The following is a 12,746-nucleotide window of genomic DNA, read 5'->3' as shown; positions in this document are numbered from 1 at the left end:
GAATATACAGAGAGTTCTCCTTTACCTTTTTCAAATAGACTCTCGGCTCAAGACAAAACAAACTGAAAATATGTAATAAAAGTGCTAGAGACAACAGATAGTAACAAAACAACAATAACAGAATAGTACTACAATAAAATAAACTATAATCAAACTACATACATCGTGTCTTATTAAATTAAAGTAAAAGGGGAAGTAAAAAAAATTGACCAAGATAATACACTCCTAATTGCTAACCTTCTATCCTGATCCACATCTTCAACGATTTCTTATTTAAACTCAAATTTTCACTAAGTTATAACTACATTATATCATATCAAGTCAAAACAGAATAATAAAGTTTAAATAAAGGGAAGTAAAAAAAATAATTACTTTTATTATAAGATGTTAAAAACAAAGAAAACTAACTCTAAGCTATGATAGGGGCCTATATTCTTGGGATAAATATTTTCAACTTTTTATTGTCCCAATATACCATATAGTATATGAGAATAAAATATATATAAAAAATTAGAATACATACACTTCATTCCTTATGTTTTGAGCCTCATAAAGAAATTTATGATATTTGGACCACTCTCAATTAGGGTCTCTCTAAGTAATCTTTTACGTACCAAAAAAATAAAAATAAAAAAAAAAAAAATAAAAATATTATCATACTGTCGCCGTCCGATCTTCTTTCTCTCTCTACATCTCTCCGTTGAATCTCTCTCCTCCATCTTCTTCAACTGTAACCTCTCTTCCATTATCAGTGTCAAGTTGTTGAAGTTGGACATGGTCATGGTGTAATTTGTTGTTAGTATTTTGAAGTATTTGTGTTTTGATTTTGGTTTTGGTTTTAATGGAGGAACGGAACTCAACGAGATTGAGTAGCTCAACAAACGATACAGTATGGGAGTGTGTGATTCCGTATATACAGGAATCGCGTGATAGAGACGCGGTATCGTTGGTATGTAAGAGGTGGTGGCAGATCGATGCGATTACTAGAAAGCATATAACCATGGCGTTGTGTTATACAGCGAAACCAGAGCAGTTATCTAGAAGGTTTCCACATCTTGAATCGGTTAAACTGAAAGGGAAACCAAGAGCTGCTATGTTTAATTTGATACCGGAAGATTGGGGAGGATATGTTACACCTTGGGTTATGGAGATAACTAAGTCTTTTAGTAAATTGAAAGCACTTCATTTTCGTAGAATGATTGTTAGAGATTCGGATCTCGAATTACTTGCGAATCGTCGTGGAAGAGTTCTTCAAGTTTTGAAGCTGGATAAGTGTTCTGGATTTTCTACTGATGGTCTTCTGCATATTTCTCGTTCCTGCAAGTATGTATTTATTTCTATTGCAAGTTTTAGCTCTTTCCAGTTTCGTTTTTTTTTTTTTTTGAGTTTCATATTGTTATTCACTTTAATTAGCTTATTGTCTATGATAATTTTCTGAATTAAGATCCCTAAGGGATGATTGATTGTTTGAGCCACATGAGAGGTCTGAGTTCTTGTTGGATGGTCCAGGACTTCTACTGACGGCTTCAAAAATTATGGGGGTCATACTATAGCATTTATTGAAACTTTGGTGATATTTTAAGCGCCATATCGGAATTTTTGACTTATATAGCTTGTTAACTACATTTTCCCCTGCTTAGTATAAGCTCATTTGCTATGTTAACGTGGCAGCTGTGCTACTGGGCTGCAGTAGGTTCAAAAGCTATCATTTTTATCAAAAGAAAAGAAAAGAACTGAAGCTATCCTGTATTATCCATTTCTTTGAGACGTGTCTTGAATTTCTTTTCGCCTTTTTTTTGTTGTTTCTTTTCCTGGTAACTTATTGCTTCTATTTCTAAAAAAAAAAGGTGTTATGTTTTCTGAGATTTCATTACTATGCAGTGCTCTATTACTGTGGCTTAAAAATTTTATATTGTCATGTTTGCTTTTAACTATTGTAGTTTTGAATGTTTGTGGCGGTTTGAGTTGTCAAGGCTATTGGTAATTCTAGTGAAATTTCTTCTCATTCTGATTTGTTCAATTTTTTTTTCTTGGGGGTGTAGATTACCACATAAGTTTGAGGTTTATTGTTTCCCCTCATGAGCAAGTATTTGGGATTGAGCTAGCTCTAAGATCCGTTTTACATAAACTTTCACTGTTGGTTGCACATTATATTTAATGAAGACATTTGGCCAACAACTTGGGTGATTCTGATAATTGTATGAGGTATAGCATAACTTGTTTCAATAGTTTTTTTTCTTGATATTCATGAGTACTAAAGCTTTTATAATTTGCAAGTATTGATTGAGGCAATATGTGGATTTTTGAAAAAAATTATGAGACTCACGAGTGATGGATGCCATCTTCCTCCTTTTAGTGGAAATTATTTTCCTTGGAGAAACATTTTCTATAATTTAATAATCTAATGAAAATGTTTCCACACCGTGTTCTTTTGAAGTGGAGACGATATGTTGAGACTAAGTGCCCGTTTGGATTAAGCTTATTTTTAGGTGTTTTTGATTTTTAAGCATTTTTTTTTTAATTTTGAAGGTGTTTGGAAAGGTTAGACAGTATTTTTAAGCACTTACTTTTAGGCTAAAAAAGTTTAAACATAAGCCAAAAGTAGGGTATCATCATCTACTAATGACTTAGCTTTGGACTTATATGTTGCTTCTTATATGCCCATCCAAACAGGACCTAAAAGTACAATTACTGTCCCCTTTTGGGCAAAGATTTTTTTTTTTTCCAGGGAACAGTTTTTTGTTCAAGGTACCAATGTTGAGAAAATGTTTCGGAAAAATATTTTCCACTGCCAAATACACTGGAAAGCATGCAAGAAATTCAGGGATTTGTAGTTAACAAAAAGCTATTGATATACACAGTGCAGCAACTAAGTCCTATTCTTTTCTTGATCCCCCTTGCAGTTAATGTTTTATACTTTGCCTAGAGCTATGCAACTCAAGTAATTGTTTTGAGGTTGAGAGTAACTTTTAGGTGATGGACTCCATGGTTTACGAATATCTGATTCCTAAAATTGTGTCAGTAGAAGAAATGGTTTCTTCATCTGTCTATAAGCATTAGTGAAGACCAGAGTATCCTAGAGCTGTAGATTTGTGTTTTATGAGAGGTACTTATTTAACTTCACTGTCAGAGCACCTGCATAAATAAGAGTATGAGCACATGTCTAACAAAAAAAATGTACTCTCTCTAGAATAGACACACTTGATCATGCAGTTTTTGTCATAAATCATGTGTATAGTGTATTTGATTGGAATATTAGCACTCTTTAAGGTGGAGAACAAGTGTCTAGTCCTTAATCTCTTGTCCCAAATCAATCAACTATCAATATTTTTATGTATTTAATCCTGTGGCTTTTAAATTTAATCAATTGATGTTTTGGTTTTTTAACCTGTTTTCTTATAATCATGAAATTCTCGAGGGTTAATGGCGCACAGTCTGAAACCCTGTGGATAATGAACCTGCCCTTTAATTCTTCTCCAGTTAAATACTAAGCTTTTGTCTACGCTAGGGCTCAAACCCAGGACATGCACCTAAACCACACAACCAGCACTGCACTTTTACCATTAGACCAAAGCCCAGTAGACAATCCATTTGGTTTTAGTTTATAAGGTGCCTACTACTAGTTTCTAAGCCGTTTGTCCATGAATAATTTTTCACTTTAATTCAAAATCAGTGTAGAGGTTAGAAAATTCCAAATCCAACTTGTAGTTAGATTCCATACTTAAAGGTGCTCCAAACCTGTTTCCCAATTCAATCCTTATAAGTTCCAAATAAAGTGGAAAACATTTGGAATCCATGGCCAAATGCCTACTTAAATTTCAACCATTACGGTCAACATATCACTCTAAGAATTTGTGAAATTGATCATTAGAGTCTACTTAGCTCACCTAAAGTAGGACACAAGGGGTACTAAGCATGTTATCCTCTAACGGATAGACGTGTACACGTGTTCACTAGATGTCAGCTTGTAAGGTGGAGACAACTGGTAATTATTAAATATGGTTGGAGACAACTGGTCAGATGTCACAGGTCATGCTGAAAGGTAAAGCTGATGAATGTGAAAAAAGTTGCCTGTTTTTGTCTTGTAGGATGGTCAAGTGATCTCAATGTTATTCTGGTGAAGCTGTAGGCCTAACTTGGTTAATTGTTCTATGGTGACTTTGCCATTACCACTGCAGTGTAGTATGTGATGAACCTATATTTTTGTTTAGTTGATTGGAAGTTGGTCTTGATAATTGAGCTTGATTGATGTTGAAGTTGTTACGCTGAACAATTTCTTATATGGGACTCATATGACATGATAGGGTCTGAAAAAGTCAATGCTTCTGTGCATTATTTATAATATGTTAGACATTTTTTAATCATTTGCACAACTTGCTATGTTTTTGTGTTTTACTAAGTTATCTTTTTTGGGAAATTTTAATACAATTGAGTAGTCGATTGAATTCTGTTGCCTGTTTTGTCTCAATGGGTTCTCATGTAGTCTGTGTCCTGCAGGAACTTAAGAACTTTGTTAATGGAAGAGAGTTATATAATTGAGAAAGATGGAGAATGGGCACATGAACTAGCATTGAACAACACTGTTCTTGAGAATTTGAACTTTTACATGACAGATCTTCTGCAAGTTAGGGCTGAAGATCTTGAATTGATAGCAAGAAATTGTAAATCTCTAGTCTCTATGAAAATTAGCGAGTGTGAAATTACGAATCTTCTTGGCTTCTTTAGAGCTGCAGCTGCATTGGAGGAGTTTGGTGGTGGCGCATTTAATGACCAACCAGAACTTGTTGTTGAAAATGGCTATAATGAGCATTCCGGAAAATATGCCGCACTAGTTTTCCCTCCAAGATTATGTCAATTGGGCTTGACATACTTAGGGAGAAATGAGATGTCCATTCTCTTCCCTATTGCGTCTCGTCTGAGGAAATTGGATCTTCTTTATGCACTTCTTGACACAGCAGCCCACTGTTTCTTACTGCAAAGGTGTCCCAACTTGGAAATTCTTGAGGTTAAGTCTCGCAAGCTTTTCTCACCCTCTTTTCTTTATGCCAATATCAATTTTATATTTAACGGGCTCACTTATATTGGTGCATAACACCAACATTCACACTGATTTTGTTGTGATTGCATCACTTTGATATCAGAAATTGAGCGTTTAATGAAATTTACAGTTAGAAGTCCCACATCAGTGTTGGGATGGGTAATTTCTTTATCATAGTATCAGAGCCAAGCCCATCCCAATTCTTGTTCACCGCTGTTGGACCCCCATATTATAGAGTCCATGCTCCAGTTAACTAGGTCTGGGCATGCTTGGGAGTGTTAGAAGTCCCACATCAAGTAGTTGGATAGGTAATTTGTCTGGGCAATTCTCCCCCGAGTTAGCTTTTGCGGATGAGTCAGGCTCAATTTCCATTTCTTATAATTAACAAAAAAATATTTTTCTGTGGAACATGTGTCAAAGTTTTTATGCTTGGCAAGCTGTATTTTTAAACTTGTATAATTTGATATATACCCTAACTTGATACTTCAACGCATCAAATGGCTGATTCTATAGAGAGCATTCATGTATAGTTGCTATTTTTTGTTTCTCCATCTGAATGATACCACTCCAGAATTTGGAGTGAAAAGAAGACTAGTAGATGAGAGGAAAAGATTTCTCTGAAGTTTATAACCTAATTCAGTTTTCTTTCTGTTATCATGTTTGAAACAGACTAGGAATGTTGTTGGGGATAGAGGATTGGAAGTGCTTGGCCAGTACTGTAAGAGGTTAAAGCGGCTCAGGATTGAGAGAGGAGCTGATGATCAGGAGATGGAGGATGAAGAAGGTGCGGTTACACACAGAGGATTGATTGATTTGGCAAAGGGATGTCTTGAACTAGAATACATGGCTGTTTATGTGTCAGATATTACTAATGAAGCTTTGGAAGTTATTGGTACATATCTGAAAAATCTGAGTGATTTTCGGCTAGTTTTGCTTGACAGAGAAGAAAGAATAACAGATCTGCCACTTGATAATGGTGTGCGTGCTTTACTAAGAGGTTGCCATAATCTTAGAAGATTTGCCCTCTATGTCCGGCCTGGGGGCCTTACTGATGTAGGTCTCAGTTATGTCGGGCAATACAGCCCAAACGTGAGATGGATGCTTCTGGGATACGTTGGGGAATCCGATCATGGCCTTCTGGAGTTCTCTAAAGGATGTCCGAGCCTGCAAAAGCTAGAAGTGAGAGGCTGCTGTTTCAGTGAACGTGCATTAGCCTTGGCTACCTTGCAGCTAAAATCGTTAAGGTATCTATGGGTACAAGGATACAGGGCATCTTCAGCTGGTCGTGATCTCTTAGCGATGGCTCGCCCATTCTGGAATATTGAATTGATTCCTGCAAGACGAGTTATTGCCAACGATGGAAATAATGCAGAAACTGTAGTCTCGGAGCATCCAGCCCATATACTTGCCTACTATTCTCTTGCCGGACAAAGAACAGATTTTCCAGACACTGTCAAGCCTTTGGACCCAACTTACCTTCTCGCTGAATAGGTTTGTAAATATAACTTTTCCTTGAGTGAAGTTGTTCGAGGTCTATTTGCTTCCTTTTTAGGTGTCTTGTCCATATGTATGCCTCTTCTTTTCCTCCCCTTTTTCCTTGATGAGAGTTTTTTTCCACATTGATTTTGATCTTCTCTTTTAGACATGCATTCTGTAATAAATTTGCTTTCCTTGGGTTATCTGTAATCTAACATTTGGTGATCTACGTTCCTAATCCCCCCTGATCTCATCTTGTTCTGTGCTTTGGGTTAAACTAACATTTGGTCTTCACTTGTTCGATTTTAAGGTAGGGGTAAGGTCTACCTCCCGGGACCCCTCTTGAGGGATTACACTCGGCGTTGTTGTTGTTGTTCGATTTCAAGGCTAGCCTATGATAAATGATGAAGGCATTAAGTTTTTTCACAAGTGGAGATATAATCAAGTGTTCTTATTAGAAGTGTTTTACTGTTTTTTCTCTATTTGACTGAACACTGCATAGAGAAGTAAAATATTTGTGTCTTCTAATATGATTTTCACTAGAATAGACTTTGTCAGCCCCTCTACCTCTCAAAGCGGTTAGGTGTTCGGACACATTACTCTCTCCAGATCTATATTGTAGGACTATACTGACTATGATAATGTTGACTACTCTTCGTCTAAAAGGGAGGAGGTGAATCTTGGTTATGAGTGATGCCTTGTTACCTTAAAAAACGTTAGAATTTAGAAAAGGAAAAATTACCTAAATACACATCTTATTTTACCATAATTCTTAAATTCTAGCCCATGCAAGCATCAGAACATGCATTCTCGCGATCTATTCAGTCCTTATGGCTTGCTCCTGAAAAGAATAATCAAGCAACCTTCTTCTTTAGAACATACATTCTATTTTTTGCTTCCTCTCGCTACTACATCCTTTCCCCCTCGTTGATACATCTTTTCCCTATATATCTGGATGTCTTATCCCCTCTTGGATACATCCCTCCCTCGTGTATCTAGAGTCCAGTGATGTACTCAAAATACATAAATTATAGGGGACTTTTGTAACTTAAAAAAAAGAACGAAAATAATGTAATTAGCTCTCAACCTTATGAGAGTTTTGTAATTTGAAAAAGAGTAGGGAAATAATGTAATTGGTTCTTAACACTATGATATTTCCGTAATTTAAAAAAGAGTAGGAAAATGATGTAATTAGCTCTTAAAATTTAAGGATTTCGAATATATCACTCAACGTCTCGGTACATTGCATCTCAGTTTCAGATACATCTTTCAATGTTCCAATACATCTCATCCTGGTTTTGTATACATCAGTCAATGTCTGGTACATCTCGTCCTGATACATTATCTTTGTTGATACGTGACACACTTGTCACAATATATCACTTCATGTCCCAATAGATCACATCTCAATACATTACCTTTGTTGATACAAGAAACACCAATACCATTGCATACGAGTGATTATATCCGAGAATAGGACATAGTAGAGATTTTTGTAATTTTTTTTCAAATGGTAGGAAATTTTAAAGAATATGATAAAATACGTTGTATATTTAGGTAAATTTTCCTTAAAAGTATGCCCACATGGATATGTCTACCATTTGTGTAACAATATATACATATATATAAAATTCATTTTTATAACGAGGACTATGTCATTTCTAAATAACAAAATTGAGGGATATTTCAAACCTTTTCGCGTATATACTATTTGAGTTAGGGAGGATTCTCAAATAAGTGGAATGCAGACTCAGCAATATTGTAAGCACCAACCTGGAAATAGGTAAGCAAATGAAATGAGGATTAAAAAATCAGACAACTTGGCCAAATTGCATGTATTTTTCCTTTTTATCAAATTCCCCTCATCTCAATCCAAAAAAAAAAAGGAAAAAAAAATTGAGAAAAAAGAAGAACAAGAAAAGGAACCACCTCCCAATTAGATTTTTCAAATAGTGCTAAATGACACAACCCTAAATAAGCTAAATCTTCTCGGATAATAATTTATGTATATCGGTTAGAAAAAAGTAATACATATGTACTTCATATATAATATATGTATATATAATAAATTGGATTGTTTTATCGATACATTAAAGCTGAACTCTTTAAAATAAATAAAAAATAACGTTTGGTGCATACATGTAGAAACAAAACAAGGTTGTTAATAATCTTACATCGTTTATAGAATAATCAATTGATCTCTTTATATAATTATGTAATTTTAATTTCATGAATTGATTTTTGAAATTGAGTTAGAACGCGAAAATAGTTCCCTTAACAAAGGTTCACTTTCCTTTATGTAAAAGGAAAATACTATGCACTAAGCCACTAATGTAAAAGTGGTACACCTATTGGCTATGTATGAAAAATCCTTGTGAGTTGGGCCCAAGTAATCGTCAGTACACTAGTTCACTAATGGAATGCAAGAAAGACATCATCTATTCTTGATAAGATGAAACAATACAAAAATAATATAAATAAACATCGTAATTCCATAAGTGAAATTCGAAGATGATAGAGAGATGATTTTTAATAGATATTTGTCAAAAATCAAGTATGTTAATGTAATTACCTCTAAGATAATTTTTGATAGACTCTTATAAAAAATCAAATATGTTAAAGCAAATATAGTAGCGAAGAAGGTATGCTGAAAACAATTAAAACGAGAATAATTACAACAACAAATAATATGATAGGATAAAAGAAAGGATAAATTCACGAGAATTTGATTGAAGATTTAAATGTGTGAAGTTTGAAAGCACAACAAAGAAACTAAGAAACTAGGCATATAGCAAACTAATTAAACCTTGATTTACATTAATACACTAATATTGAAAACAAAATTCAAGATTTGACATTTTTTTTCTTCAAATCTCAATCGATCAACGATAGAGGCGAGAATAGCAACATTAGTTCAACATCGTCCAGCAAACGATAGAGGGCTCTGACCTGACCACAATCAATCAGTCTATTTGTTCTGGTTCTATAGAGTTGAGTTGTCACACAAATTGACCAAATGCCATTAGGTCTTCATCGATCGAGTTGTTCCAACAGCCGATTAGTACGTCTGTTGTGCTTGTTGATCTCTGCAATGAGGACATATACAACCTCTCTTCACACATCGATTTTTTGTCGTTGTTGTTGTTATTGTTGAGAAACTCATCGTTTGTGAGATGGACGGTGGTGATATCGTGGATACTAGGTCTCTTCCTCTCTTTCTCCCTTGAAAGTTGCCTCAAATAGTACTTCTGAGCATGACTAGCCACTTGTGTTGGAGTTTTAGAGATCACGAAATTCCTCGATATGTTTCTCCAATCTCCTTTTCCATATTTCTCTAACCCCATTAGAAATCGCCTATAATGCAACAACAACACTAATGTTAAACATCAAGAATCAACTCAGATGATAAATAGAAAATGCATGTATTGATCACTTATTTTAGCTCCAAATCTTCCAAAATATCAATACGTGCATGTCAGATCTCTTTACAAGTGTGACATCATTTCTAGGAGTTCGAGCAACATAACTGACTACTACTAATAAGAAGCAAGAATACTTATGAATTGTATGAATTACCTATGTTCTTCCTCTGTCCATGGTACGCCTTTCTTTCTTTCGTGATCATAAGACTTGCCTCTCTTATTAAACGTTTGAATCTTACGATGATCAACAAATTCCAACGCAAAAGAAGACGTATAACCACGCCTCGTATTTGGGAGCAATCCAGCCTCTATGTTACTAACATCTGCAACCAATTCTTTATACTGCATTATCACATCAAGAACTGATTTCCCAGGGATAATTTCTGCTACTTTAAACCATCGATTTGGTGTAGTCTCGTCGTATATTGCAAGTGCACTTTCAAATCTCTTGTTCTCTTCTTTAGTCCATTCTGTATTACTCTTACTCTCTTGCATAATCCAATTTGAATTTGGTACAAAAGAAGTTGGATATAAGGTTTCCATATCCAAATCAAGAATCCTCTATTTTCTTCAAACTTAAAAAACTACAATCTTCCTGTCAATTTTACAATGATTTAGTGGATTTTCATAAAGCCAAAAGCAAAAATTAAGTAAAATATGTAATTTTTTTCTCACCCCGAGCAGGGAAAGGAGATTACAAAATGGGAAATCGAACTCTCATCAATAAGGTAAAAGTTCAGATAATCAACCAATTGAGCTACTAAAGTTCAGATAGTCAACCAACAGAACTACTCAAGTTCAGATAGTCAAACTGAGCTAAGTTCAGATAATCAATCAACTGAGCTACTAAAGTTCAGATAGTCAAACTGAGATACTAAAGTTCAGATAATCAATCAACTGAGCTATTAAAGTTCAGATAATCAACCAACTGAACTACTAAGATCTCTAGCAAAAGATCACTTCGTTCTTGATAGTTAATTTACTTACTCGGTAGATAGGAACATACTCTGGATCAGAATCGCGAGGAGTACTTCTTGATCAATTCTATAAACCTACAAGCAGCAAGTAAAGAGAAAAAAAAGATTACAAATTAAACAAAAATAACACAGATCAAACAAAAAGGTTCCAATTATTGGCCAAAATAGTAAGAAAAATTTCCAAGAAATGAAGGTAAAAACTAATATAAATTTTTCTATTTTAAATAAAAAAAAAAAACAGGGGAAACAATAACCTTAACTGAACAATAGACAATGATTGAATGAATTAAGACCATATAGATAACTTAATACAATATAATAATAACATACCGTGTAATCTCACACGTTGAATCTGATGATAATAATTTTTACGAAGATCTTATTTCTCTAGACAGAAATACTATTTTCGATAAACTCTTAAATAATCAAACTTAGAATCATAGAAAGAAAGTTCTATCTGTTTAATTTTCCAATCTTTCTAGATGTATAAGAGTGTATATATATATTTTTTAGAAAGAAAAGGAGAGTTGAGCAATATATATATAATTAAAAAAAGACATAAGGTGATGCCGAGTTGTCGCTTAATGATTGGTTAGTAATTTTTATTTTATTAAATTAATATACATGTTACATGTTTGTGTGCAATTATTCTATTTGTTGGTCTTTTAAAGTGTGGTCTAAAAAATCACACTCACTTTTTTTTTTAAAATTTACACGTGCAAGATTTATTTTTAGAGACTATACGGTTTTTTTAATTAATTTTTATTTTCGTATTTGAAAACTCAAACTTTAATTAAGATGAAAAAATCTCAATCATCTTTTAACAATCTATATTGATTATCGTAATTATTTTTATTTCACAATCTATGTTGATTATCATAATTATTTTTATGTTAGTGAAAAGCATTACAAAATTAATTCACTTTTTTTTCTTTCTTTATGGGGACAGCATTATTTTTTATTTCTTTTATGGATTAGTAGAGAAAGTTCTTATCTCAAATGGAATCGCCAATTGAAGAAATGAACGAATGGGACGATTCGTCATTGAAATATCTTACGAATAACTCGAATTTAAGTTTTATATATTGCTAATATAATTTTAAATTTTACAAGGTCGTTCATAGAATATATTAGAGAAAATAAGTATATATATATATATACTTACTTACTTTTAGAAATTATGTGATTTTTTTGTTTTTTTTATATATTAAACCCATAAATCTAGCATTTTGGATTATCCAAAAAAAAAGAAAAACTTTAGGAGGACCTTCGTAGTGAGTGAGGAGGGAATTATGTTTAGTCACACCATTTTACAGGCATAAATTATAATGTAGCATTTAGGGGGTGTACTTTTAAGAATTATACAATATTCTTATTTTTTCGTATGTATTAACTCATGGATTTGGCGCCTTGGAGACCTAAAAATTTTATCTGAAAAAATTTTAAGTGGACCTTCGTAATGAGTGAGCATTACACATAATCATACCATATTTAAAGGCATATTTTCATATTTACAAGCCAACTTTCAAAATTTACTGTTTTTCTTGATTTTCGTGTGTATTAGCCCATTAATCTAACGCCTTGGAGCATCCAAATTATTTTTCGGAAAATTTTTATAAGAACCCTCATAATGAGCTGGGGGAGCATTACGTATAGTCACACCATTTTTAAGGCATATCTTCACATTTACAAATCAACTTTTAAGAATTATGTTTTTAATTTTTTTGTATATATTAGTCCATGAATTTGAGGCCTTAGAGGAAAAAAAAAGTTCTACAAAAACTTCAGGACTTTTAAGAATTATATTTTTAATTTTATATATATATATATATA

At 33.5% G+C, this 12,746-nt stretch overlaps 2 protein-coding genes across 4 annotated transcripts; one reads left to right on the top strand and one right to left on the bottom strand.

The window, feature by feature from the left end:
• The first annotated feature begins 542 nt into the window (after window positions 1-542).
• LOC107020531 (coronatine-insensitive protein 1) lies at window positions 543-6,940 on the top strand. Of its 2 annotated transcripts, XM_015220937.2 has the most exons (4): window positions 557-1,323; window positions 4,498-5,005; window positions 5,708-6,529; window positions 6,825-6,940. In XM_015220937.2, the coding sequence occupies exons 1-3, from the start codon at window positions 842-844 to the stop codon at window positions 6,527-6,529; spliced, it is 1,812 nt and encodes a 603-aa protein (XP_015076423.1). In that variant the 5' UTR covers window positions 557-841; the 3' UTR covers window positions 6,825-6,940. The 2 variants fall into 2 exon arrangements, with proteins under 2 accessions (XP_015076422.1, XP_015076423.1); XM_015220936.2 differs by lacking the exon at window positions 6,825-6,940 and having other exon boundaries at window positions 543-1,323; window positions 5,708-6,767.
• Window positions 6,941-9,228: 2,288 nt separating this feature from the next.
• On the bottom strand, window positions 9,229-11,405 carry LOC107019075 (transcription factor DIVARICATA-like). Of its 2 annotated transcripts, none has more exons than XM_027916984.1 (4): window positions 11,168-11,405; window positions 10,924-10,988; window positions 10,091-10,531; window positions 9,229-9,868 (listed from the first exon to the last, which is right to left on the bottom strand). In XM_027916984.1, exons 3-4 carry the CDS (start codon window positions 10,477-10,479, stop codon window positions 9,514-9,516), a joined length of 744 nt encoding a protein of 247 aa, XP_027772785.1. In that variant the 5' UTR covers window positions 10,480-10,531; window positions 10,924-10,988; window positions 11,168-11,405; the 3' UTR covers window positions 9,229-9,513. The 2 variants fall into 2 exon arrangements, with proteins under 2 accessions (XP_027772785.1, XP_015075141.1); XM_015219655.2 differs by having other exon boundaries at window positions 11,244-11,405.
• Between the last annotated feature and the right edge of the window lie 1,341 nt (window positions 11,406-12,746).

Source organism: Solanum pennellii, chromosome 5 (genome assembly GCF_001406875.1).
Source record: "Solanum pennellii chromosome 5, SPENNV200".
NCBI lineage: Eukaryota > Viridiplantae > Streptophyta > Magnoliopsida > Solanales > Solanaceae > Solanum > Solanum pennellii.
Note: the sequence above shows the minus strand (reverse complement) of the source record. Positions and strands in the feature narration are given on the sequence as shown.

What these genes read in the sequence shown, in the direction of transcription:
- LOC107020531 (XM_015220937.2), top strand. Translation starts at nt 842, where the DNA reads ATGGAGGAACGGAACTCAACGAGATTGAGTAGCTCAACAAACGATACA. An exon ending in CATATTTCTCGTTCCTGCAA is followed by an intron (nt 1,324 to 4,497) that starts GTATGTATTTAT and finishes TGTGTCCTGCAG; the next exon opens with GAACTTAAGAACTTTGTTAA. An exon ending in CCAACTTGGAAATTCTTGAG is followed by an intron (nt 5,006 to 5,707) that starts GTTAAGTCTCGC and finishes TGTTTGAAACAG; the next exon opens with ACTAGGAATGTTGTTGGGGA.
- LOC107019075 (XM_027916984.1), bottom strand. Translation starts at nt 10,479, where the DNA reads ATGGAAACCTTATATCCAACTTCTTTTGTACCAAATTCAAATTGGATT. An exon ending in TGGACAGAGGAAGAACATAG is followed by an intron (nt 9,869 to 10,090) that starts GTAATTCATACA and finishes GTTGCATTATAG; the next exon opens with GCGATTTCTAATGGGGTTAG.